The sequence below is a fragment of the Candida albicans genome, chromosome 3, assembly GCF_000182965.3.
Source record: "Candida albicans SC5314 chromosome 3, complete sequence".
Taxonomy (NCBI): Eukaryota; Fungi; Ascomycota; class Pichiomycetes; order Serinales; family Debaryomycetaceae; genus Candida; species Candida albicans.
In genome coordinates this window covers 1659683-1687435 of record NC_032091.1, presented here as the reverse complement: position 1 = coordinate 1687435, position 27753 = coordinate 1659683, and the positions used below count along the sequence as shown (strand labels likewise).

The following is a 27753-nucleotide window of genomic DNA, read 5'->3' as shown; positions in this document are numbered from 1 at the left end:
TTTGAAAAAAACCATCAATGTAGTGTTGTTACATGTAATATAATTGAAGAAATTCTTTTGAGAGTTTTATAAGCTTTGACACGGAGGATGTTTTTCTCAATCATATTTGTAAACGTTCCTTAAATATGTGGCATCGACGAATGAAGAAGAAACATTAAGAAATGTGGCGGTATATAAAAACAAGCAATTTAAAGTTTATTCTATGCGGAAGAACTGTAAACCCCGATTCGAGCATTCTTTTAGTAATCAGAATTTACAAAACCAGCACATATAATTAGCCTATTCAACCAATATAACGTGAATATACACCCCTATATTATTATCTTTTTAATCCTGTTAACAATCCAAATATTCCACGCTTTTTACTACTAGATTTAATAGATGATGCGGAGCTTGAATCTTGGTCTTCATTTCTATTTGTGGGAGTTCTAGAAAGCATAGTTTGTTGTAATTTACCTCTAAAACTTTTATCAGAAGTCAGTTTTTCCATTGGTGTGACGTCTGTCATTGATCTAAGCGCTTTAAAGCTTGTATGCGATGCAATACGGGAGAGTGAAGATGTACTCTTTGTTAGTTTTGGTAATTGTGCTTCTGGCAACTGTTGCTGCGGTAGCCTTGGAGAAGGTACACCTGAGATTGAAGGTAAAGGTGAAGGTGTCACTGTTGATACTGTAGGTATTATTGGTGACAGCTTCAGTTGCAATTGCAGTTCCTTTAACTGATTGGCTGACTTCATTGCCAAATTACGGGAGCCACTTGGCATTTGAGTCAATTGGTACTCAATATCCGCCATTTCCTTTTCAATGTCAGCTTTACATTTACGAAACTTTGCTGTCATGGCTTTCAAGTTAGATGTTCTTAGAAGCATTTTCATATCAGTTACTAATGTTGCAGTTTCAAAAATTAAATCGATGGCATAATCTGAAGGGGCATCTGAAGCAACTAACTCGTCCAACGTAATCAAATTTTCATGGTCCTCTCCCTCAACAATCAGATGGACTTGATGGTCATTTTGTTCTTCTTCTAGCTTTTCAATGGCCGCCAAACCTTGTCTATCAAAAATAGATTTGGATCTGGGCCCTATAGTGGGCAACGACTTATCTTTTGCTTCCAAATAAACTAATCCATACTCTTTGTCAACCTCGTCTTCTTCACTTGTTGAGCCAGTTCTAGATTCGTCCTCATCATCTTTACTAACTATCTCTTCTTGTTTTTCTCCTTCTTCCAAAACACTTTCTGCTGTAGTAGAACCTTCTTTTCGTATCGAAGCATTTCGCAGATTATTACTTGTAACCGATTTCTTTTTCAAAGACATTGCGACACTATCTGCATGAATTTTCGAAGCTTTTTTCAACAATGTAATATCAAGGTAGCCATCATCGACAGTATCCAAGAACCCATCATACTCGTCCATTGGGAATTCATAATTAGAATCAATGGGGATATTTGCACCACGTAGTAATTTAAAATACCGTGCTTTCAATTTACGTGCTTCACCAATAATATAGGCTTCTTTCTTCCCAATAACACCAAACAAAATCTCACTTATCAAATCATAAAGTAATGGCACACGGTAGAATTTGGATATCAATAAATTGTCCATCAATGTAGGTGCTAGTAACCATTTGTTCCCAATTTGTCCCGTATATAAATATTCACAGAATGCTTTGACTGTCAAAGTCATGAATGGAATATAAAGTTTTCTTGGAATTAAAGAAGGTTCCATTCTGAAATTCTCACTGTCAATATTATCAAAATTCAAAAGTGCATTGTCAAACATACTTATTGGATTTTTATTGAACTCTTGGAAACCAATAGAGCTCTCGTCAGAATCTGGATTCTCGCCAGGTACACTGCTCACTTTTGCCATTGACGATTTTCCTGATGAAAATGAATCGAGTGAGCTTTCAATGGTTCCGTCATTCATATCATAAGACTTTTTCCTCAAATTGGAGGGTGGTTTGCCATAGTTTGCCTTCAAACTCGGAAATGGTGAGCTAAATAAATCAGCTGAGCCTCCACTTGGGCCAGACATGGAAGGTCGGGGAGAAGAAAACGGTGACTCGCGTGGGGATTTTGACACGGGAATATTTCTTAAAACTGTTAATGTGTGTATCAACGATGATCTTGGGGAGCTATGGTCTTGTGAGTTTTTCCGAGATGCGCTCCTATATGATACTGGAGCTGCTGGAACCGCAGGTATTTGTTCGTCTGGCAAAGGTAATTGGGGCGGTATATCTTGCAAATGGGAAGTTAATAAAGAGCTTGAATTAGATTGAAAGGAGCTTGTAGAGTTTTTCCTGGGCATTACATGATGGGGATCTATTGCCGTTGAAACGGATGAACCACCCGTTTTCCTGTCCTTGCTGCAATCAGACCCTTCCTCACGATTAACCGATTCGCTTGAATCTTGAAATGGTAATCTGAACTGTGGAACATCCTTCTGAGGTTTATGTGCCGAGCTTAATCCCATTTTTTCCTTTTTGTCATGTTCACCCGACGATGAAGAAAGTAAGGATTCACTTAGGGATAATTTTAATTTGGGGATATCACTTGAGCTGGATTCGGAGTTGGAGGATTTTGATCTCAATCTTTGATTCTCGTCTAACCCAAGTGCTTGATCTGTTTCAAACTTATCTACAGCATTGATATATCCCTTGGCCAATAACAGAATAAAATGCTGTCCCCATCTCTCCATCAACACTGCTGACGACACTGGAATTCTGTCACCGTTACACGAGACCAACTCAATATCAGCAATTAAATCACCAATCCTGTTGAATGCATTCCTACCTAAAGTTATTGCTTCTGGTGGGAATACTGATCTTATTGTTGTGTATGTGGTTTTTGGGGCTGCATAATGAACGTAATCACTAAAACTCACAGCAGTCGGTGATTTGTCGCTCCCAAGCGACGAGAATGATTGTCTTCTCAGATTGGCCAATGGAACAGGAGCGTCTAACACACTTTCGGCCGTTTTGTCGCTGCTACTGTCTGTCAGATCCTCTGTTGTACTTTCAAGTGAAAGTTCGGCTTTCAACAAGCTGTCATTCTGACTCTTATTTCGGTGGTGTCTTTGTTCGCCATGAGAAACAAATGAACTAGTCCTATTATTTGACCGACCTTTTGACAATTCAGAACTGACTAGAATATTGGTGATGGGCAAGCTAACAGTCAACATAATACTGAAAAACCGGACACTACTAGTTGTTCTAGAAGTCATACTGTTACCAATTAAAATAACCTTATGATGAGATTGCCATGCAAATCCGCCCCAAAATCTATGACTGCCGTATTCATGGCTACAGAAAATGTTTAATCGCGACCATTTGCCTGTAGGTCTATTGTAAACAAAAATTGAGATCTCGTATTCATCAGGTAGAAACCCAGTTAGCACAACATTTTGACCAAACAAACCTGCAGTTGGATATCTTAGATTATAAGGGATGATCAGTTGTTTTAATTTTGCGACCCGTGAATTTTTGTGAAGACGTAATACTTTACCACCTTTTATTTCCCTTTTCCCTACTTTAAATGAAACCAAGGAGTTTTGACAATCTCCGGTTTGTCGAGTTGGGCCATACACTACAATACTCTCATGATGGTTGCTAGGATTTTTGTTCTGTTTTCGGTTTGGTGTGTCGGCATCATCGGTGATGCTCAAGATAGCATTTCTTGTTTGATCGACATTCAAGAAATGTTCTGGGTTTGAAACAAATTCGTTCAATCCAGTTTCTTTGTCCTTTGTGTCGTCTCCAGTAGTGGCTACTAAACGGAAAGGTTGTGATCCCACATATCTTTTCTCCACCAAGTCAAAAATAGAATTGTCGTAAATTTCATTGGATTGTTTATCTTTACCTCCGGCAATAAATAATCCAAAATGGTCTTTTCTGTTTGCAAAGGATAAGCTGGAAATAACAGTCAATTTATGGTTAAAACGTGGAGATGGCACAGCATCGTCTAGTTCATAATTTGATCCATCATCTAGTAATGTCCATTTCTTAAGTACCAAATCAAATTCCCATAAGTCATTGCATGGAACTAATGTTGGGTCTTCGTCATTTTCTTGCAGTAGAGCCAATCCACCAAATAGATATAGACAATTGTTGAATGCACAAATCTGATGCAATAATCTAGGTTTTGGTCGTATTTCTAATTCTTCAAGGACGACACGAGACCAGTTTCTTTCTATTAAACTTAAGTAAAAGAGCTCCCCGGACAAGTATTTTTCGACAGTTTTATATTTTGATGCTGATATATTAATTCGATTGTAAAAAATCTCATTTAGTTCAGGGATGGTGTAGTTGAGTAGTTCTAAACCTATTGTTAATCCTCCATGGACAAAGATTAATGAGTTGTATAATGTAGATGCTGAGCCTGTTCTAACATTCAAATTCAATCGATCATCCTTTTCGGTGGGGGGTAATTGTAGACTGTAACAGGCGCTTGCTGTAGGTATTAACGTAGACATGATATTGTGAAAATCTTTGCAAACTTCTACGTCAAGCCAATAACTTGTGCCTTAAGATCTGATAAAATCAATCCAAACAAAAAGTGAGGGCGTGAGGGGTGAAAACAAGTTCTTTCTTCAAGATGTTTTCCGTTATTATATTGGATGAATTTATGAAACTATGCTAGACAAAATTGGGACACTTGATAAGTTTTTTTTTTGTCTGTCTCATTTCTAGATTTGCTACAAATGTGAACTGCTATTATATAACCCACAAGTCTTAGTGGTTAAAAAGTCTCAAGAGAAAAAAAAATAATACTAAGAACAATACAAGTTGAGAAAACAAAGAGAGGATATGGGAGGAGGAAGCAAAAATATCACAGCCTATTCTAATATATTATTCTTAACATCTCGTTATAATACTGACACATTCAGAGACTGTATTAGTATTGTGTTAGGAGTTATCTAGAGTTTGTTGGGTTTTAGTTTGCAGATCATTAGTTGTTGACTCTTTAATTTGTGTCTAGTTTCCAAGAGATCAAGTTTAGGTACAAAAAGAAGGGGGGATTGGAGGTGGGGAGTAACAAGAAAGAACCTGGATTTAACGGATTAAATGCAATACACCCAAGTTAGGTCAACACTTTTATGACATTAAATCACACTATGCCTCACAATAGAAATTTGCTTTTGGTTTTTTATCTAAGCAATGAGTATGAACGCCTTGGTGTTGTTTGTTTATTCTTCTTCTCTCTCTCTCTTCGTGTCTTTTTCTCTTTATTATGTTATCAATTGTTAAGAAATTAGGGGGCACTAAAACTTTTCTATTACAATCTGGCATCGGTCTCTATCGATTATCTCTATCTAGTCAAAGATTATACGTCCAGATGTAGAATACGGAAAGAAAGGGAAGCTTGCAGTATTGACAAGATTAGCGTAAATTTCGAGATAAATTGGTAAGAAAACTGAATAAAAATTGTTTCTCGCAGATAACAGAATAAAACCAATGCACCTTTACTTCATCTCATGCTATTACTACAATCACAAATTATTACCAATGGGCTAATTCCTTAGTCTAAACTTATCGGCTCTTTAACACAATTCAAAGTGTACATTCATTTGTTGAGATTTAGATACAACAAATATAGAGAACGTGTGATGAAGATGGGCTTGGGTATGATTCAGTTTTTCCAGTGATAAAGAGATGCCCAAATAGGCAGGTCAATGGACTAATCGAGAAAGCATTTAATCTAAGGTGTCCAAAATCGAATTTTTGATTTTATTGACCCTAATTTAAATGTTGAGTGAAATCTTGTAAGCGACTCTTCCACAAAGAAGAAACCACTTTAGCTCAATCATTACGAAGAATGTCAAATCCTTCTCATAGAAATGTTAAATCCACATATTAGATAAAGTAATTAATATCCAGAGTATTCTGGAATTCACTCAGTAGACAACATTAGTTGAAAAGAAGAATCTATTCAGGAAATTTCTTCACCAAACTTAGTTTTTGTGGCACCAATCCTCATTCTAATAACAAGAAAAAAAAAAAGATAACCACAGAGAACTCGTCATTCCTTCAACAGACCATATTTTAAATAATAATTGACAAAGATCCCTGTATTTTAAAAGGGATGTATTATTATTATTATAACAGTTTAACTTTAGGCTTTTACTTCTTCAGTTTCATCTATATCAATTACAATTGAAGTCAATTTGGTTGAACATATGTATTGTATCACAACAACAAGATTTTTCGTCACAAATTTGAAATTGTTGATATAGTCCAGATTTTAAATAGTTTTGGCATATAGTTTCACCGAGCTCTACGGGTTTGCACTTTAAAAACAACTAATAGTGCCAAAAGTATTTGTCTAATCTATTTTTGAGTTTCTTATAGAATTTCATTTGTTTAGTCAGGAATTCTTCCAATTTTTCTTCTCCGTGTTTCTCTCTTATTGTTCGCCTTTCTTCCTGCACACCCCCTCTTTTTTTTTATTTTGCTTGCTTTGTCGTCCATACTCCCTTTTTGGGCCATTTCATCATCAATTTTCAACGTACATTGACACACAGTTTAGTTATCCACACAAATTTCATTGCTATCATTTACTACTACCACTATAGTTTTATATTGCTCATTATTTCTTTCCCAATTTCTCCCATTCCTTTCATTTCTTTTTCTTTTATTCTTTTTTTTATACTTCAATTATATTTTTCTGTTAACTTTTTTTGTTTTTATCTTTACAATTAATTCGTTAAATTAATCACTGGTTGCTAATATGTCCGAAACAAAAGAAGCTCCCAAACCAACCAAGCAAGAATCCCAAGGCATATTGAAGAAATTGACCAGTGGAGATACTTGGGTATCTCCATTTAGATCACAAGCTTCTGAAGAGGACCCTAAAAAGAAAATCAATTTGTACAAGCAATTCAAAGAATCAAACAAAATTGAACATATTAAAGTTCCTGTTAAGTTTTCTTACCACCCAACTTTAGAAGCCGAAGCCAAAAAGAAGAAGGCAGCTGAGGCTGAAGCAAAAAAGGCCAAAGAAACCAAAGCAACAGTTACAAGCACTGAAGCCAAGGATGCCAAAGAAGAAACAGAAACAAAGGCCGAAAAAGTTGAGGAAAAACTCGAGACTGATGCTAAAGAGCCATTGATTGAAGATGAGACCAAGGAAGAAGCAAAAGTTGATACTGAAGCCAAGGAACCATTGATTGAAGACGAAGACAAACAAGAACCGGCCAACGAAGCCGAGGAAAAAGAAGCTGAACTTGAAGACAAGGCCGAAGAAAAGCTTGTCACAGATCAACCAAAAGACGAAGAAATAGAAGTTGCTGAACCTAAAGAAGTCTCAGCTGCATCCGAGGTAGAAGAACAAAAACTTGAAAAAGATGCTGCTGAACCAGAAATTCAAGATGGAGAAGCACTCAAAGGCGATGACAACATTGAAAAACAAATCAAAGAAAACCCAATTGAACTAGTTGATCAGCCATCTCAGTTCAAGTATGAACCAGTTGAATTGCCAAATAAGGAAACTTTAGATAAATTGCAAGATAAGCCTGTATTATTGAAACATTATCAAGAATTGAATGCTATTGGCGTTGGATCTATTGCCAACAGAATCGAGGATCCAAACAAGGTTATTGAATTGGGTTCAGGATTAAGAATGACCCAACAACAATTGTTGGATATTGCTGCTAAAAGAGTTGCCCCAGTCATTACTAACATCAATGACGAAGTTTCCAAAACAAGACAAGAAGATGAAATCAAAAGACAACAGGGGTTGGACAACAAGGTCAAGAAGCATGAAAGTAAATTGCAATCCGATTTTGAAAAGTATCTTGGTAAAATTGGTAAGAAAAAGGACAAATTCAATAAAGAAATTGAAGAAAAGTTGGCTAATTTCGAAACTATGATTAAGAAATCAAACAACACTGCCATTGAGTTTGAAAAAACTACCAAAGGTGAAATTGAAACTGCCAATAAGGAATACGAAGAACGTGAAGCCAAAGCAGTAGAACAACATGCTACTGACAAGGAAACTATTGAGAAAAACCACGAAGAATTGTTAGCTACAAAGAAGCAAGAATTGGAAGATGCTAAAACTGGTCAAGAAACTGCTACTCAAGAAATTGAGGAATTGAAAGACAAGAAAACTGAATTAGATGACAAAAACTCTGAATTGGCTGACAAAATTGAGCAATTGACTGCCCAATTGAATACTGAACTTGCCAAGTTAGATGACTTGAAGGCTAACCACAAGGAACACCAAGATTCTATTGATGCCAACTTGACCAAGAAGAAAGAATTAGATGATAACTTGACAATCATCCGTAAAGATCTTTCTGATAAAAAGGAGAAGCACAAAGGTTTACTGGCAGAAGTTGGTGTTTTGGCTGGCTCTGCTGCTGCTTATGCTGCTCGATTAACCAGCTTGCACTCCGACAAAGAGGACAGAGCCAAGAGACTTGCTGAAGCCAAGGATAAACACGCTTCTTGGTTGAAAGAGAAGCGGGAATTGGCAGAACAAACTGCAAGAGATCATGAACGTAAGAGGTTAGAAGCAACTCATGAATACGAGACTCAAAAACACCTTGAAGAATTAGAAAGACAAAAACAGAAAGAAGAACTCGAAAGAAAAGAAAAAGAAGAGGCCGAAGAAAGAGAAAGACAAGCCAAGATTGAAGCTGAAGAGCGTGAAAGAAAGGAAAAAGAGGAAGCTGAAGAGAAGGCTAGACTTGAAAAAGAACAAGCAGAAAAGGAAGCCAAAGAGAAAGAGTTGAAAGAACAACAAGAAAAAGAAGAAGCTCAGAAGAAAAAAAATGATGTCGAGTACCAAGTCTCGCAAGCAATCTTGTCGAGAGAGACCGACCAAAAGAAGTTTGAAGAGGAGAGGGCCGAAAGTGAACGTATTTACAATGAACGTAAGGCCAAGGAAAAGGAAGAAACCGATAGATTGTTGAAAGAAATTGAAGACTTGAAAGCTGAAAAGGAGAAAGCTGCCGAGTTAGAAAGAGAAGAAGCAGAAAAAGTTGCACAAGCTAAATTGGCACAAATTGAAAAGTTGAAACAAGAACACGAAGCTAAAACCAAATTGTTCAACGATAAATTGGAATTTGAAAACTTACAAAAACAAAGATTAGAGGAGGAAGTTGCCAATTTGAAAAAGATTAGGGAATTGAGAGAAGAAAAGGCAAGATTAGCCAGCGAACAATACAAAGACCCAGAATTGGAAAGAGTCAAGAAATTGATTCAAGAAAGAGAATTGGAGGTGGACAAATTAACCAAAGTGATTGAGTTTGAAAAACCAGAACAGACATCATCTGAAGGTGGTCATTTTTTAGGAATTAGCAATGATAGTAAGTCTGGAGCCATTCCTGTTATTAAATCTAAGGATGTTGTTGTTGGCAACAATGAAAATTCTCATTCAAAGAGTGTAAACACTGGCAATGAAGCTAAAACAGAAAATGAAAGTGATGATAAGAAGAAAGATCATCATTATGGAGGAGCAGCTTTAGGAATCGCAGGAGGTATTTTAGCAGCTGCCGGAGCCGGAGCCTTGGCAGCCGGTAGTGCTGGAAAGAATGCTGTTTCAGGTATTGCTAGTGGTGTTTCAAATGCTGTTCCATCTGGTAATAAAGATGTGCAATTACCAAGTAATGGTAGTGGCACTCAAGGTAATACTACTACTTCTGCACCAGGTCAAAGTCAATCTCTGTCTCCCCTTGCAACTACTACTGAACCAAGTGGTTCTGCTGCAAGTATTCCTACTTCAAGCAATACCAGCACAATTTCTTCTAAAAAAAATGCTGCAAGTGTTACCCCTACTCCAGTTGAAGCGCAACGAACCAATAGTCTTAGTGACAAATTTAAAGGTTGGGGCAGAAAGTTAAGCAAGAAGGATAAATCCAAAGACGTTAACTCTGCAGCAGGAGAAACCACTGCGGAAACTGGTGTTATAGCTAAGGATGACGATAAACCAGTTGGTGGAATCACAGCTTTGGATGCAGAGAAAAACACTGTTGTTGCTAGAGATGCTAAACCAATTGGAGGAGTCACAGCTTTAGATGCGGAAAAGAATACTGTCGTTGCCAGAGATACAAAGCCAATTGGCGGTATTAATGCCAATGATATTGAAGAAAAACCCAGTGTTGGCATTTTTGTTTCCAAGAATGTTTCTAGTAACAAAACTTCTACTGATGCTGATGATGAATCTTTTGAAATTCAATCTGTTTACGAAGTTGTCTCAGATAGTGAATATGAAGCTAATAAGCACAATCCAAATTATTTTGAAGTTAGTCCAGAAGAGTTTGAGAAACACAAGAATTTGGAAAATAAGGTGGTCCTTATTGAGAAAATCTCCGAATAGTTATTCTTTTTTTTAAACCGAAGATTGAAGCAAAAAAGAAAGAAAGAAAAAGACAAAAGTTTTAATTGCGTTTACCAGACCTTTCGAGTCATTTTTACGTTTGATTTCATTATTTAATTCATCTCCGTTTTTTTGTTGTTTTTGATTCATCTTATTTTATTTTATTTTTATTGACAATTGATTCTAATTGAAGTCTTGAGATTGTAACAATGATGTTACTATTATTTTTTTATTTTATATATTCGTATTTGTTGTTTTTTTTATTTTCATTTTATTTAATGAATAAGTTTTATCTATATCTAATCAAACTTAATCTTTTTACCAGCTGATGGGACAATTGCAACACTAGCTCTTTGTGCCGAGGCTAGAGCAACTGAAGATTTCATACGTTTGTTGGAATTGTTGGTCTTATTATATCCATCATTTCTTTCACGGTATTGTCTCTTTTTATTATCTCTTTCACCATAAGAATCATTACCATCAAATCTTTGATTCAGGGAATCAAATTCAGGTTTGTCGTTAACAGTTCTATTATTCTCTTTATAGCTATCATTATTATTATTACTATGATCACCAAAATCGTTGGCTCTTTTTGGTCTTCTTTTAGATCTATCTTCTCCGTACTCCATTCGTAATTTTCTATTGATTAACATTTTGGTTAATTTTGATTTCAATGCTGTTGTGGCACCTTCTTCATCTTTGAAATCAATAAAGGCAAAACCTTTACATTTTCCTGTGTCTTGGAAAGTGGCCATTCTGATTTTCACTATTTCCCCACAATGTCTGAAATGTTCTTCCAATAAATCTTCAGTTGTATCAAATGATAAGTTACCAACAAACAAAATTCGACTTGGTGGGTTTGAACTATTGATTCCACCACTTTGTGTTGCATCTGATTTGGATTGTTCAGGACGACCTTCAAAGGAATTAGCATCTTTAATTAACAATTTCCTCCCGTTCAAAATTGATTCTGAAAGACCAACAATAGTTTCAACATGAGACGAAGAAGGTACATCAACATATGCAAACCCTTTGATTTGATTACCCTTTTTCGGAATGTTAACACGAGTTATATCTTCTTCAGTTATTTTTGGATCCAGAGTAGTTGTTTTACCAACTATAAACCGAATCAAATCTTCCCTTGTGGTGTCAAATGATAAGTTCCCGATCCAAACACCAAATGGTGATTTCTTTGACGTCACTGTTGTCAGATTCACACCAGAAGCATCTTCAGAGTTTTCGTTGTTGTCATTTGTACTAGTTTCAGGTTTAGGTGATGGGTTCTTTCTGGCTAGTTTTTCTAAATCTAATTTACCCTTTTTCAATTGACGTTGTTGCTTTTTAGAAAGTGGGATTTGAGCATTTAAATCGATTTCTATTTCATCAGAATCAGATATTTTTGATTTCAGTTTGCTTTTACTCTTTTTTTCCTTCTTTAACTCTCTAGAGTCGACATGTTGTTGTTGTAGATGTTCTTCAGTATCAGACATGATTATTGGTATTGAATTATGCTTAGTGTAGACATTTGCATCTCATCTCAAATATTTTTTTTTGGAGTTCCTTTTTTTCCTGTTGTCCTAATCTAAGTTAAGACACAAAGAGACGTAACCTAGACAAGTATTTGTTGCATCTGAATACCCATATCAATACTCTAACACTAACCTTGTTAATCAAGCGTGTACTACAGTGAAACAATTGACTATTAAATAATACTTTACTTTGTATTACCTTGTCTACATACAATGCTTCGTAACTAATTATCCTCAACCATTTCCAGCCATAGCCATTTTCTCCATAATTCACCAGCTTCCAGAATAATATTATCAATAAAATTAACTTTATGTTTTTGATCTTTAGAATCATTTGATATAACAATTCTGCTCGTGGGGAAAATGGAATCTTCATCACGATCCACAGGCAGTTGTCCCATAGGTGAGTTAGAAGTTGATGATGCATTCGATGCATAGCTTGTTCTTTTTTGTCTAGTGCTTCTTTTCTGATTATATTTATATGATTTTGAAGGTAATCGAGATAAAAATTGCCTGATTTCATGTTGATCAAGCTCAACCAATATATTTTCTTTCGATTTCAATAACGATAGCGAAATGAAAATTAACGCAACATGAGGATCAACTCTGGAAAATGGAATTGAAACATTTGGTGTTAGAGTTGATGACGTAGATGATGAAGATGCCATTTTTGTTGTTGCCGGGGAAGAAGTAGATGTCGCCACCTCATCAGTGGATACCCTCTTTGAGATATGTAACTCATTACTCAATTCATTGACCAAATCCTTGAATGAGCTTCTCTTTATATCTCCTTCACGCTTAACTAGTTTCCCTGTTTCAGTTTTCTCAGTATTATTTATTTCATTAGCGTTGGCATCAACATTGTTATCACCACTGATGTCTTCCTCTTCATTACCAACAGACCAAAAGATATCCGGACCCAATTTTTCTAAAGTGTTTCTATTAACATAATTTAGTTTTTCATAATAGTAATTGAAATCTCTTTTCGGGTTTTTCAACCTCCAACCCAACATGAAATCCCAAATTCTGCCTCTATCGTATTTTGACCATACTTTTGTTCCACAAAATTTCAACCACCAAATTAACCACTCATCATCAAGACAACCAAATTTTGTCAAAATCTGTTCTTCATGGAAATATTGGGATAATTCAGGGATCAATTTACGAAGACAATAGATAAAATACGAAACTCTTTCTTCAATAGTACCACCTGTTTTGGGCAACGTAGTTTTATTGACTTTAAAGGACTGTTGATCCTTTTGCACCTCTGATTGATTTCTTCTTTGATTCAGTCCTTGATTATCCGATTTTTTTCTTCGAGAAACAGGTTGTGGACAATGCAACAATACCAACACTAATCTTTCATATACTTCTCTAAATGAAATAGTTGATATTTTTTCATCGTGGTAGATGAGTCTTTCAAGGTATTCTCTCAAATCAGGTATATTATCAATGTAATTTGAATAATCGTCCAAAAAATTTACAATTAATGATTGATGGCTACTAGAATACTCTTTTCCGACTAAAACCCATGGAGTTTTCGGTATTGGTGGGAACCATTCTGCCAAGTTCAAGGCAATCCAGGTTAAAGACAGATCATATTTTATGATTTTCCCCCATTTCAAAGTGAATTTCATAATTGCATTTTCTAAAATCGATAGTATTTCATGTTCTGTTTCACTAACTGTGTATTTTGATTGTGAATACTTTAGTCTCTGGATATACTTGGCAAGATCACGCTTTATCTTTTCTCTTATTTTATTATTCCGTTCGTCCTCTTCCTTTTCTTTAGTGTTGGCATCGTTGTCGTCTCTATCATTATCGTCGTCATTGCTATTGCTATTGCTATCGTTATCATTATCGTTAGCATCACCATCAATTATTGCCGCATCTTTTATGCTTCCAGGGGCAGTCAGTAGCGGGGTATTACTTCCTGTTGAAGAAGAAGAAGAATTACTTCTACTTGAAGTAGATTCATTTAAAAGTTCACTATCTGGCTGAATAAAAGGACTGATAACAAATGGATGGGACTTGAGCAATATTGGCCACACTTTGAACCTCAAAATTGGAGGGATACCCTTCTGTCTGGCAATCAATGCTAATCCATGATGATTCCTGGTATTTAGGTATTCTTTACACAAATTAAACACGTCCAAATCATAGGTGAATGACGGCTTTGAATCATCTTCCACAGAAGTATTAGATTTAGATACTGGTCTCAAAGGGTTTGCAACTGCTGGTGGTGTCAATTCAGATTTAGGATCACATAATAGTTCTTCATCTTCCACTATAGTGTTTGGTGTGGCTGTAGAAATGCTAGCAGATCTTGAGCTTGAAGTTGATGAAGAATTTGAACCTTTTGAAGTCTGCAACATCAAATCTTTTTTTTAGGAAAAAGGTGAATATATATAGGAAAGTACTAAGTGCAACTAAGGAGTCAAGTAATAACTGAACAGGAAGAAGTAAAGGGGATTGTTAAAAAGAGTTGTTGAGTCGATCTACAATTCATATATATATATTTTTTTTAAAAAAAAAATACAAATTCAGGTTCTTTTGATTCATTTATTTATTTACTCAATAATTTTTTTTTTGCTCTGCTCCAAAGTAATTTTGTTGTTGTTGTATTATTTATGGGTCGAAGAGAATAGTAGTAGTAATATTACTGGCGAATCGTATTGTATTAGGATCGCCCCCACTTACCACTAACTCCTTTTTTTTTGTATGGTATTGTTAATATCGTACTACACTTACAGAATTCCACAGGTTGGACCCGATGGAAGATGCAAGACAAAAAAAAAAGAAAGAAAAAAAATTTTATCTTATTTTTCTTTAAGGTTTTTTACTTTGTCCCGTTGGGGTCATTCTATATTGTATCAGCTTTAGAGTTTAGTTAAGTTTACAATAAATTGTTGAATAGACTTTCAATACAACCAACAGAAATTGTTGTTGTTGTTGATGTTGTAGTAAAGTAATTTTCAATACAATTTCTAATCCGTCCAGTTAAATTGCTTTGATAATTTCGTAATTAATTACTTGAAATTCTTCGTTTCTTTTTTCCTCTTTTTTTTTCTTCTGTTGTGGTGGTAGTGTACAGAATCTTCTAAAGGTCGTACTACAATTACCAAAAAGCAAAATAATACTAAGTAGCAATTTTTGTTTTGTTTCTGCTAATTTTTCACACGACAATTAATTTCCCAACTAGTTTTGGTTTCTACACACAAATAAAACTGTCTATTTCAGGCTAAGCTCCGGTTATCTTCAAATTCACAAGATACTGTGGCTGTTAGGTACTCCCAGTATTAACTTAACCTACTACTTCTACAATCAGTTTTAAAGTAACTCTGCCAATGTCAAGAAAACCCAAAAGGCTAGGGGTAGCTTGAAATGTGGAGTTTTTGTTTCGTTTGGTAACTTTATTTTGAGTTAGTACAACGTCGCAACTGTAGTAACACACCAAGTTTTACCTCTGACGGTAATTCTAACCTGACACACAATCTCAAACGTGTTGAATTTTTGAAGCTTGCTACGATGTTTTTCTTTTTTTTTTGGTTCGGATATAGGTTTAAATATTGTTTAGGCCGTTGGATAAGGAAAAATACCTCAAGTATCCGGCCAAGAAGATAGTGAGCGTTGCCTGCTGGTTGGCTCCATTTGGATATAGACACAAAATCCAGGATCTTTTATGTCCGACAAATTAGATTTCTAGTCCGGTTATAATTATCGAAACCCTAGGATACGATAGCAATATACTTTGGACAACTTGGCTGGAAGGTTGTGCCCTTTCATTAAGGACATTATCAGTTCACGGCTGTAAATTGGAAGAACTTAGTCTTGTAAAAGCTATTATTCTTTTTTTGAAAAAAATCTCTCATGTAAAATGAGAATCTGGCTGCCGCAAATTCATAAAATCGGCTTAGAAGAGAATTACTAAGACCCGAACGAAAAAAAAAAGATGAGGTTTTAATTTTTTTTGCCGGCTATTCCACGCAATGAGATAAACACAATAAAAACAACAGCAAAACTGGAAGTGTCATCATTGCCTGACATATCTAGTATGATGAGTAAAGATTAAATATTTAATATTTCACTATTCTTCTTCTTCTTATCACGACTTATTTTTCCATTTGTCATTATTTTCTTTATCTATTCAAAAGAGAAATAGCTTTATATCAGTACTACTGGTTAGAATTATCTTCCCTTTTTTTTTCGTGTTTATTTTTCATACAAACATTTATCACATTGTGTCAGAGACTCTGTTTATCACCACACCTGTTATTGTCAGTTTCAGTCTGTGAATTTTAGTGAAACATAATTTACAATCAACTATGCCGTTTGTCCAATCGTTGAGGAATTTGACATCGTCCACTGAGTCTAAAATAAAGTCCGCCACCAATAATGAACCTTTAGGTCCCTATAACCATGAATTGACTGAATTAGCAAGCCTTACATTTAGTAAAAAACATTTGTCTATCATAATCTCTATTATCACCAAAAGGTTGAAACCAGTTTTAGATATATGTCCTACAACTATGAATAGCACAGGGATGAAGCGGTCAAATACATCCAAATTATCATCCACCATTCACAGAACCCACAGTTTTCCAAGAAGATCCAAAACATTGCCCAGTCCAGATACACCTAGCGATGTTAATACACTTAAATACAAACAAGTATTAGATGACAAAGTTTACCTTAGTCTTTTAAAAGCATTGACAGTCATACTATACCTTTTACAAAATGGTTCTGTGCAATTTATTGATTGGTTATTGAAGGATTACAAACTGATTATTTCCCCCTTACTGCGCATTTCGTATCCTTCCACATACAAGGAACCGATACGGCATAAAGTTAACAAAATCATATCTTTATTGGAAGCACCAGAAGATTTGAACAACTACAGAATCAATATTCATAAATTAAGAACAGATATGTTGGTTCCAGGATTGAAAAGAACTAGTTTGGATGGCGTGGATTTATTGCAAGTCGAGCAAGAACATTCCACCCGAGAACAACAACAACAGCAAGCACCTCGACGTCCTGCAACACCACCACTTTTGCGACTCAGATCGATAAGCGAACATCACAGCCATACTGAAGATGAATATATTAACAGTAATGACGTCTACAACAGTTCCAACACTGCTGCTGATTTTTCTTTTACTAATAATATGGATGGTATACTAAAACAACCAAGCCGGTATCAGCCGATCACGACAGGTTCAAGCCCTCCAAATACTTCACCAACCATCACTAACCCACACCAATTGCCTCCTATTTTTTAGTATTATATAGTGTTTGTTTTTTTCGTTCTTTCTTTTTTTATTTGATTTACGTGGTTATGAATAATGTTTAATATAATGGCAATACTTTTCGAATTTAAACTTTTACAAAGTCATCATGAGCTGTTGTTGCTAATCTTCTCTTGTATTCTCTCAATTGTAAAGTTATTGTTAGAGACTTTCCTTCCTCGTTCATTCTAATTCAATACAAGTTTGTATTGTTTATACCATGTTTATACAAACGGGTTTAATTTATAATTACGGTAGCATTCAGCTTTAAAAACCTCAAAGACAACACCAGCAACAGATAGGTCTAGTCTTTGGTAGCTCAAATTCTGCGATATTTAAATTTCTTTTTTTTTTGGTTTCGATTGTTCTAGTAAAATTTAGTAGTTGCGACATTTCTTGGGTGAAGCGACATTAAAATAGGAGAGGCTGAACAAATAATATATGACGGTCAATAAAGCTTAATTTGTTATTCAATTGCTAATAAGATCGAAGAGGTTATGAACACAACTATTTCATACATTGGGTAGGTCATTCATAACAATTGATAGATGCAAGCTAATTGGAATGAAAAATCCATCTTGTATCAAAACCCTTTGTTCCTCATAGTTAATCCGACTAAAGAAGTGTTTTTTTTTTCTTTTCTTTTTTGCTATATCCTAGTTGCCTTAACGACAGTAATAGTTAAAGCGTTGGGAAGTAATGGTGAACTCGAACCATTTGGTTGACGCTGACGATTAATAATGTGAATTTCTTTTTTCTTTTTGGTTGTAGTAATTGCTTTGTTTTGTTGTCTAAATTAGGAAAATGTCGTGACCTTACGTACAGCACACACATACCACTGTCGTGCACTGACCAACAACAATGCGGTGTTAATCGATAACCAAAAGATTATAAATAGGGGGTGGAAGGTCGCCACTGTTTGAAATGAATCAACACAGTTTTTTTTCTTCTTGCTTTTTCTTTCTATTTTACATTACAAATTCTGACAATCGTCAACTAACATATATATACAAATCTACAAGCAATGCAAATTTTCGTTAAAACTTTGACTGGTAAAACCATTACCTTAGAAGTCGAATCTTCTGACACCATCGATAACGTCAAATCCAAGATCCAAGACAAAGAAGGTATTCCACCAGACCAACAAAGATTGATTTTCGCCGGTAAACAATTAGAAGATGGCAGAACCTTGTCTGACTACAACATCCAAAAAGAATCTACTTTACATTTGGTTTTAAGATTGAGAGGTGGTATGCAAATCTTTGTTAAAACTTTAACTGGTAAGACTATCACTTTGGAAGTCGAATCTTCTGACACCATCGATAACGTCAAATCCAAGATCCAAGACAAAGAAGGTATTCCACCAGACCAACAAAGATTGATTTTCGCCGGTAAACAATTGGAAGACGGTAGAACCTTGTCTGACTACAACATCCAAAAAGAATCTACTTTACATTTGGTTTTAAGATTGAGAGGTGGTATGCAAATCTTTGTTAAAACTTTAACTGGTAAGACTATCACTTTGGAAGTCGAATCTTCTGACACCATCGATAACGTCAAATCCAAGATCCAAGACAAAGAAGGTATTCCACCAGAYCAACAAAGATTGATTTTTGCTGGTAAACAATTAGAAGATGGCAGAACCTTGTCTGACTACAACATCCAAAAAGAATCTACCTTGCACTTGGTCTTGAGATTGAGAGGTGGTTTCTAATTTTTTATAATCATTGCTGCTAAATAGTTTTGTTTTATAGACTAGGCTTTAATTTATGAGGGTCCAATTCAGGTCCCATTGATTATGAGAGTATCTTACATTTGTACTATAATAATTTTTTTTCAGCTTAAACTGACATTTATAAACTCTATAAAGAATTGATTGATAATTCTCTGCATGAAATGCAAATGTTGGTATTGGCAAACTCTAGTTTTCGCCTAAACTCATTTTTTTCTCTCTGTTGTAAAACCAAAATTTTGCCACTATTTTTACTTCTACCAAAAACACCTAAAAACAACCAAAACTTCTCCTTACTTATGTCTTCTCAAGAATTAGCTTTGGTTAATAAGGTAGAGCTTAGAATAGCTTTAGCTGAAAACGACAAGCAATTCGAGAATGCCTTAAACATATATCTTGCTCCAGTCCTATTAAAGTTAGCCAGTCCTCACATTGAAGTGAGACAAGCTGTACTCAAAATCATTCAGCATATAGTACCAAGAATAACGGCAGCAAGGACAATTAAACTCCCAGTGGAAGCTTTGATCCAACAAATCAAAACCCCCAATGTTGAGACTGACCCAACATCTGTTAGACTATATTCCGCTTTATTTGTTTCTAGAGGTGTGGATAGGTTAAATGAAGAGGAAAAGAAACAACTCATCCCCACTATCATTGAAGGTTTACATAACTATCCCAATTCCATATCAGCAAGAATTTTCAATATCATCTGTAAGTTATTGCAGAATTGGAAAATGCCTATGAAAGGGACAGACGAATATGACAATATGAGAAGGTTTTTACAATTAGACAAGAACCCAATTGATGAACAATATTTGTCGTTACTTATTAGCAAATTTCTCTTGCTATTACCCGAGTCTACAAATAAGGCTACACCGGGATTGAGTGTACAAGATAATGCTTTTTTTACAACCGACGCAGCAGTCACTTATAAAACGAGAGACGATATTTTCCAAGTCAAAAATAATCTACTTGAATTTTTGAAATCTGGTTTTATTCCTGAACAAATTGCCTTGCCATTATTAATTGCATCGGCAGATCCTTCGTCTTCAATAAATGAACCATCAGAGATCGCATTTAGAAAATTGGGCGTTGATTTTGATCTGATTATCGTGTATGATAATATATCATTTATCGACTATATCATTCTGTTGTTTCTTGGCACAAATGCTCCAGCAGTCGACTCGAATTTGCAATGCAAAATCTTGCAGGTTTTGATTAAAAGTCATAAAGTACATTCGCAGGACAAAATCGCGTCAGCTGCTCTTGGATCTGATAACTCCAGATTGAGACTGTTGGCAATACAGTTTATAAGAAAGCTTGGCCAGTCACCAGTGCCAGAGGAAAATTTAGAAAAATTCAACGAAGACATCGCTCATCAATTGAGAAACAGTATAATCGCAGAAGGATGGCCATGTGTTGAAGTGTCAATGGGGACAAATTATCTGAACAAAATCAAGGACGTAAACTCGAAATACGAAGCGTTGGGTGAAATTTTGAAATCACAGCCTAGTATATTTTTTAATGACTGGTCCTTTTTGGAGTTCTTATTTGATTCGTTAGGGGCAACAAATCAATCACCAGAATTGACCCCTTCCATTCAGCAAGCGCTTTCAGGACTAACAGTGCATTTGAGCAGTTTATCTGACTCCAGAAAAATTGAATTAAAAAGTTTGTTGCGGAAGTACATTACTATTGATTCAGCCAAATACATTGTTGTTAAATATGTCAACTCAACGTACCCCTTCCAAGACCCAGAGGCAAGGTATTTGTCTATTTTGGGTACATCAAAAACCCATGCTCCTCACACTATTGAAGAAGGTTTGAATGGATTACATCCTTATTGGTTCAATATAAACCAAGCTGGAAACACCACTGAATTCAAATCTACTTCATACTTATTAGGGCAAGAATCATCAGTTGAGTTCCCATCATTTGAGTCTTTTATCGCCACTTTACTGACTGAAATTGAAAATGCTAAAACGTCTCACGACAATGCAATTTTTTTGTCGCTTCCTAAGGCAATTGGGTTTGCCGAGCAAGTATTAGTGATGAATGCAGTCAAAGATAAGACGACAGTTATTGCATGTGATCAAGACTGGTCCATTAGACTTGAAAAGGCAATTGAGATGAATGACACTGTGAGAAATTTAATTATTGCAAAAATGCAGAACCCCACAGTTCAGGAAAGTGTATTCAAGTTGTTGTCTATTTGTGTTGATGCTGTCACGGGCCAATTTGACAATTCAACTAGTATTACCACAGATACTTCTTATGGTTTGATATTAGCTAGATTATTGTCCTCTGCATTCTCAACAGCGGTTGAAGCACTAATTCCAAAGTCCCAAGATTTATTGCGTTTGGTTGATGCTGATGTTCTTGATGATATTTCTTTAGCACGAGTATGCAAGTCGTTTGCTATTATTGCTAGTCATCCAGGTGTATCCGATGAGGATGTTGGCTCTTTGTTAAACCAACTAATTGCAAACGCAACATATAAAAAGTCAAAGGGTAGACTATTAGCAGCCAGTTATTTAATTTCTAGAATAGTGTTGAGAAACAGATTACAGGTCATTCCAACCTCAGTTTTGACAAGTATCTTGCAAATGCTTGAAACGATGTTATCAGAATCTGGTTTTTATTATCTGGCATTAGATGCAATTTCACAATTAGCTATGTTTGGCGTGTTGGGCCCCATAGTCAACCAAGATTTATCGTCATTTGTTGATAGATTCAAGGATATTATCAGAGCTAAGGTGAAAAAGATTGACGAACGTTCAGTTATAGCATTCGGGTATTTGACCTTAACTGGAAAAACTGGGCTGGATTCCGAAAGTTTGAGTGATGACGAACAAATAATTTTCAACACCCATGTTTCAAAACAGGTGGAATATTTGTTTACTTCTGGAGAAGCACTTGTTGTCGCTGCTGCTGGTTGGAACTCAAAATTATTAAGCAAACAGTTGGACATTCCCGATGCAACTGTCGAGTATATTCCCCATGATACATCACGAGTGGCAGCTTTGTTGAACAATATTCTCGCTGCTTGCAGAAACACTCAGCCATCCTTAAGAAAAGCAGGTTGTATTTGGTTATTGTCTCTTGTACAATATTGTAATAACCTTGATGCTGTTCGTTCCAAAGCAGCAGAAATTCATGTTGCATTTATGAGATTTTTAGCTGACAGGGACGAATTGGTCCAAGAATCGGCGTCAAGAGGGTTGGGGTTGGTTTATGAAATGGGTGATTTTGATTTAAAAGAAACACTTGTGAAATCATTATTGAAATCATTCACCCAATCAAACACTTCATCTTTCACGTCAGGATCAGTGGAGCACGATACTGAATTATTTGAACCAGACTTGTTACGGACAAACGAGGGGTCAGTCTCAACTTACAAAGATGTTTTAAACTTGGCCCAAGATGTTGGTGATCCAAGTTTGGTGTATAAGTTTATGTCCCTTGCAAAATCATCGTCGTTATGGTCTTCTAGAAAAGGTATAGCGTTTGGATTAGAATCAATTTTGGCACAATCATCATTAGATAAACTTTTGACAGACAATCAACAACTAGCTGATAGATTAATTCCCAAATTGTTCAGATATAGATATGATCCAAATGTCGGAGTTTCTACATCTATGAATGATATCTGGAATGCTTTGATTAAGGACACTTCCAAGGCAGTAGATGCTAATTTTGACAAAATTTTAAAAGAATTGTTAACTAGTATGGGTAAGAAAGAGTGGAGAACCAGACAAGGGAGTACTGCTGCCATGAATGATTTATTGCAGATGGTAGAGTTGAACAAGTATCAGTCTAAACTTGACGATATATGGACCATGAGTTTCAGGGTTATGGATGATATCAAGGAAAGTGTGAGAAAAGAAGGCACTAATTTAACCAAATCATTAGCAACTAAATTGACTCGATTATTGGAAACCAATTCTAATGCGTCCACCAATACAAAATCTATTTTACTGTTCTTGATTCCATTTTTACTTGGTAGTAAAGGTTTGTTGTCTGATTCACAAGAAGTTAAAGATTTCGCGTTGGAAACTGTCTTGAAATTGTGTAAATCAGGAAACAAGAGTATGAAAGAGTATGTCCCAGAGTTAATTGAGAATTTCATAAATTTATTTTCAAGTTTAGAACCGGAAGTTGTCAATTATTTAGTTTTGAATGCCAGCAAGTACAATGTTGATCATAATGAAATTGATGCGAAAAGAATGAAGAGTGTGGGACATTCGCCATTGATGGATGCAATTGAAAAATTATTAAATCAATTGGATGATTTATTGCTACCTGATTTCATTACCAGATTGGAAAGAACAATTAAGAAAGGAGTTGGTTTGCCTACCAAAGTAAGTGCTGCAATGGTAATTATGAATATGGTAACCCATCATCTTCATATGGTTAAACCATATGGTGACAGATTATTGGTTGTTGCCATGACTCAAATTAACGATCGAAACGACACAGTTGCTTCAAGCTATGCAGCAGCCTGTGGTCATTTGTGTCGAATTGCGAAAGTGGAAACAGTGATTAAATATTCAAATAAAATCACCAAGATGTACTTTGAAGCAACCGACGCTGGTGACGAAAGGTCAAGAGTTTTGGCATCCGTAGCCAGTGAGAGTGTCTCCAAGTATTCTGGGGATAAATTCGAAACAGTAGCTTCAGCATTTTTACCAGTTGCGTATATCGGAAGATTCGATCCTAGCAAAGAAGTGGTTGAGAATTTCGAAAGAGAGTGGATTGAAAATACCAGTGGCGGTAATTCAGCAATCAAATTATACCTTGTGGAAATTATCGATTTAGTTAAAAAATATCTCAAGTCTAATGATTTCTTGATAAGAAAGACATTAGCCAAGGCACTTTCAAACTTGTGTTTGGTAATTGATAATTTGAATCAATTTTCTATTACAATAATTGATGAAATTCTAAAGTTATTAATAGAATCCAATAAGGGAAAATCTTGGGATGGTAAGGAATTGGTTTTTGATTCATTGGTATCGTTTGCCATAATGTCCAAAACGTATATTGCACATCATCAGGATATTTACGAAGCAATTAATAAAACTGTAACGGTTGAGATCAAAAGACGAAACAAGGCTTATCAAAAGCATGCAATTGTTTCTTGTGGTAAGTATATCCACCATTTCCATGAAGACGATGAACTTGTTGACTTATATATTGAAATCATGACAAACGTGTTGAGTGATAGATATGACTCTACTGACGATGACAGTGATGAAGAGATGGATGACGAGGGAGATACCAGAAAATTGAATGCCAAAGAGAACATTGAATTAGAGGAAAAGAAATTGAAGATTTTGAATAACGTGGCAGTTGCATTTTACACACAGCCTGATATTAATAATCAATTGTTTGAATTTGTGTTTGATCGATTAGTGAAAATTTTCCAATCACAATTTATTGAAAATACATGGAGATCTAAATTGGAAACTACAGAAATATTTAAGAAAGTATTGACAGAAATAGAAGACTCGGGGAAACAAGTAAATGCCAATCTATTAATCAGTACATGGGAGTTTTTGAAACAAAAGTGTCTAACGGTCGATTCTATTGAAAACGTGAAAATTCAATTTATAAGGTTATCAAAACAATTAAACCTCTACTTGAACAAAGTACACCAAACACTGACTATAATCGATGCATTGGAAGAGTTTTCCAGAACAGAAAATTCAAATGTTGTGTTAACAGAACTTAGAAAAACTACATAAACATGTATAGATATTAATTAAATTTCACATTCATCTAAATTACCCAATAGCTATATATTATGCATTTTTATACTCTCTTAAAATCACAGGAACAGAAGAAGGAGGTAACGCACCCAATTCTGTGATAACTTTGTTGATATACTCTGGTGGGGTCAAGTCATACATAATGTTGATTATATTTAAATTTTTCACGTCTTGCCAATTCTTCAAAGGTTCCAGATCATCTGATTGGTCTGCGGTAGCATCTGCTTCCAGCTTACCTTTAACTTGTTTTGGTTGTTTGTTTTCTTGTTCACTTTCTTTCAAAAATTGTTCTAATGCAAATGATTGTTTTTGTGGTGGTTTCTTGGAATCAATACCTTGAATTAAATCTTCAGAATCAGCCAATTCATTAGTTGTGACAGAGTCTAATTGCACTTTGTCTGAGAATTTGACAGACTCACAACAGGCTAAGACCGGGATATTTCTGGTGTGACTCATCATAGCGATCAAAGCAGTACCCACTCTGGAGTAAAGACGTCCATTGGATAACATTGCATGGGCACCCAAAAACACACAATCCACATCTTCTAAAAGAGTTGATGACAAGGCATTGATAAGAACATATTGAACACTAATGTGACTTTGTGTAATTGGGACCTTTTCCATTGTCAAACTAGAAACAGAATTTGTTTCAACCTTTTCTTCCAAAGATGTACTCACCAAGTTTTTCAATAATTTCTTCCCTTCAAATAAAGGTCGAGAATCCACAATTATTAAATTGAATTTTTTACCTTGTTCAACGACACAATATTTAAACAACTCTTCTAATACTTGTGAGTGGCCATAAGTTAAAATAGTAGACCCATTACAAATATGTCTTGAAGCTGAATCCACAATCAAACGATCAGAAAGAACGATTTTTTCCTTAATGAAATCATCAATCTTTGTGCATAGTATTTCTTTAGCTTTGGCTTCTAAAGTATCAATTGAAATCACAGATATTTCTTGTTTCAACCATCTGATTGCATTACCCATAGAAACTGATAAAGGACGGCCCGTTTTCAAGAATTCAATTTGATGGGATAAGTGAGCTGTCAAATGTCTAGTCAATGTTGTGTTCTCAGGGGTTGAATAATCTTGGATCACTTGTTTAAAAGCTTGTAACATGTTGCTCAATCTTGAACTTGATCCCACAACTTTGTAACTAGAATATTTCAATGTTAGGGACAAGATGGTAGGATGTACAACATTGGAAATAGTTGGTGATGCGGCATTTCTTTGTTCACGAGTCTCTAAATGGCCAAATAAAGCTGGAACTTTTCTTTCGTCTTTGACAATAGTTTGGTTCAATTGTTTCTTTACATTTGATGCTGATGTAGTTTGTTGCTGCTTCTTCTTTTCAATCTTTTGTTCGGCTATTTTCTTTTGTTGTTCTGGAGTGATCCCAATGGCTTCCTTCTGGGCTGCTCTTTTGGCTGCCTTTTCCTTCTTTTTCAATTCTTTCAACTCCTTGTTTGAAAGTTTCTTTTCTGCTGGATCAGAGGAGACCGCCTCCGGTTTCTTTTCCACGTCAGCCATAATATGGTGTATTGAGATAACAGTTGATCGTAAATGTGAATTGGAAAGAACAGAAAATTTTTAAATGTATCTTCTCAAACAAATATCAGATTATAGGTCGTGTGATATCGCTCAAATATCAATAACATATCTTAGAGATGGATACTTATAGAAATGATAATATATTGTAAGTAGAGAAACGTATAACATTGCACTTTTTGAACAAGTAAATGATGCGGGAAGTACATAAAAAGGAAAGAACAAGTGATAATTTAGATATTCAGCAATGTAATTCATATTATCTCCACAAACCTGAAATACTCTTCTACAATCCCCACAATCACTTATGTTAAAAGGTGTCAAATATCGTTAATTTCACCTTCTCTACATTCACTGAATCCTCCTGTTTTGCTGCTGCATTCTGTGTATTGAACCAAATCTCTACTGGTTCCAAATTTCAAATAAAACGTCCAATCCAAACCACGCCTTAACTTAATACATTGGAAAGCACAAATACGTGTGTTGTATACTTCATCAATTTGCTCTTGTAATACCAATTCAATTATTTCAGATTTTCGTATGAGGTCACAAGATCCAGTGATTTCACCAGCTTGCCAATATACATCAATGTCTCTGTATACTTCAACCATTGCCAAATCTGTCTGACATTGATCCGTTTTCAATAAATATTTAATTCCATTAGGTATGTCTTTCATAACTTGGTAACTAAAGGCAGCACCTAGAACACAAACATTTGCTTGAGCAGGTGTTCGAACAGGTCCAGACACATCAAACCTTTTCTTTCGTGTGTTTTCAGACAAGGTAGTAGCATTAATTACTTCAACGGAATACGTCTCAGTTTTGTGCATAAACATTTTTGGTTGAGAATTAGGTAGAGTGTTTGCAACCTCTAAAGTGTCTTGGGAAGTGTTGTTGGTGATAGTTAATCTTCCATATTTAGAGCTGTCTATGATTTTCTCATCACAAAGACAGTTTCTAATAAATAAAATCAATATGTATAACCGTAACCACAAAATAGATAAGGATTGAGTTTTCATAGAGTTATTTTAAAATATAATACTGTAAAGTGGTAATGAGTTGGTTAATAACAAAATATCAGATTTTGGGGGGACTTTATAATAATATATATGTATATACTCTGTAGTTGACAAGTTTTGCTTCTCTCCCAGTTATTTAGCTACAACCTGGAATGTGTGAAGACATGATTTTTGACATTAGCAAGTATAATATTCAACTAGACATGAAGGAGAAAGTTTAAGGTACATTACCATTTTGAAGTTTTAGATATTGAGTATTATGTACCTGAAAATAAATATGTGTAATGTGTTAATAATATACATGATTTGACATTCCCACTATTGTAAATCCTTTGGTTTGTAGTAGCAGTGCTATAGGGTTAATGACATGCCTGTCAGTTTTTTGTTCCTCTGTTAGCAAAAGGTATTGGTGATACAAAGAATGTGTGTTTGAGATGGAACGAGTAGAACCCCCTTGAGGCTAAAAATATTTCACAATCTTTTGTGTCATTATGGAATGTCAAAACAAGAAGTATAAGGGTTAATATTAGTTGAGATAGTGAA

The 27753-nt window shown here is 35.3% G+C and overlaps 9 protein-coding genes across 9 annotated transcripts; 4 read left to right on the top strand and 5 right to left on the bottom strand. All coding sequences in view use genetic code 12, as the record gives it.

Moving 5' to 3' along the window:
- Window positions 1-319: 319 nt before the first annotated feature.
- MDS3 (Mds3p) lies at window positions 320-4471 on the bottom strand (the record flags this gene model as incomplete). The annotated part of the gene is made up of 1 exon (XM_714764.2): window positions 320-4471. One exon carries the CDS (start codon window positions 4469-4471, stop codon window positions 320-322), a length of 4152 nt encoding a protein of 1383 aa, XP_719857.2.
- Window positions 4472-6726: 2255 nt separating this feature from the next.
- SLK19 (Slk19p) lies at window positions 6727-10320 on the top strand (the record flags this gene model as incomplete). Its single annotated transcript, XM_714766.1, has 1 exon — window positions 6727-10320. One exon carries the CDS (start codon window positions 6727-6729, stop codon window positions 10318-10320), a length of 3594 nt encoding a protein of 1197 aa, XP_719859.1.
- Window positions 10321-10619: 299 nt separating this feature from the next.
- NOP13 (Nop13p) lies at window positions 10620-11810 on the bottom strand (the record flags this gene model as incomplete). Its single annotated transcript, XM_714769.1, has 1 exon — window positions 10620-11810. The coding sequence occupies one exon, from the start codon at window positions 11808-11810 to the stop codon at window positions 10620-10622; it is 1191 nt and encodes a 396-aa protein (XP_719862.1).
- A 263-nt stretch (window positions 11811-12073) lies between these two features.
- On the bottom strand, window positions 12074-14224 carry CAALFM_C307290WA (uncharacterized protein; the record flags this gene model as incomplete). The annotated part of the gene is made up of 1 exon (XM_714772.1): window positions 12074-14224. One exon carries the CDS (start codon window positions 14222-14224, stop codon window positions 12074-12076), a length of 2151 nt encoding a protein of 716 aa, XP_719865.1.
- A 1950-nt stretch (window positions 14225-16174) lies between these two features.
- On the top strand, window positions 16175-17131 carry CAALFM_C307280CA (uncharacterized protein; the record flags this gene model as incomplete). Its single annotated transcript, XM_714773.1, has 1 exon — window positions 16175-17131. One exon carries the CDS (start codon window positions 16175-16177, stop codon window positions 17129-17131), a length of 957 nt encoding a protein of 318 aa, XP_719866.1.
- A 1030-nt stretch (window positions 17132-18161) lies between these two features.
- On the top strand, window positions 18162-18851 carry UBI4 (ubiquitin; the record flags this gene model as incomplete). Its single annotated transcript, XM_714774.2, has 1 exon — window positions 18162-18851. The coding sequence occupies one exon, from the start codon at window positions 18162-18164 to the stop codon at window positions 18849-18851; it is 690 nt and encodes a 229-aa protein (XP_719867.1).
- A 182-nt stretch (window positions 18852-19033) lies between these two features.
- Window positions 19034-24613, top strand: ECM29 (Ecm29p; the record flags this gene model as incomplete). The annotated part of the gene is made up of 1 exon (XM_714775.2): window positions 19034-24613. The coding sequence occupies one exon, from the start codon at window positions 19034-19036 to the stop codon at window positions 24611-24613; it is 5580 nt and encodes a 1859-aa protein (XP_719868.2).
- Window positions 24614-24670: 57 nt separating this feature from the next.
- GCD2 (translation initiation factor eIF2B subunit delta) lies at window positions 24671-26173 on the bottom strand (the record flags this gene model as incomplete). Its single annotated transcript, XM_714779.1, has 1 exon — window positions 24671-26173. The coding sequence occupies one exon, from the start codon at window positions 26171-26173 to the stop codon at window positions 24671-24673; it is 1503 nt and encodes a 500-aa protein (XP_719872.1).
- A 338-nt stretch (window positions 26174-26511) lies between these two features.
- On the bottom strand, window positions 26512-27210 carry CAALFM_C307240WA (uncharacterized protein; the record flags this gene model as incomplete). Its single annotated transcript, XM_714780.1, has 1 exon — window positions 26512-27210. The coding sequence occupies one exon, from the start codon at window positions 27208-27210 to the stop codon at window positions 26512-26514; it is 699 nt and encodes a 232-aa protein (XP_719873.1).
- Between the last annotated feature and the right edge of the window lie 543 nt (window positions 27211-27753).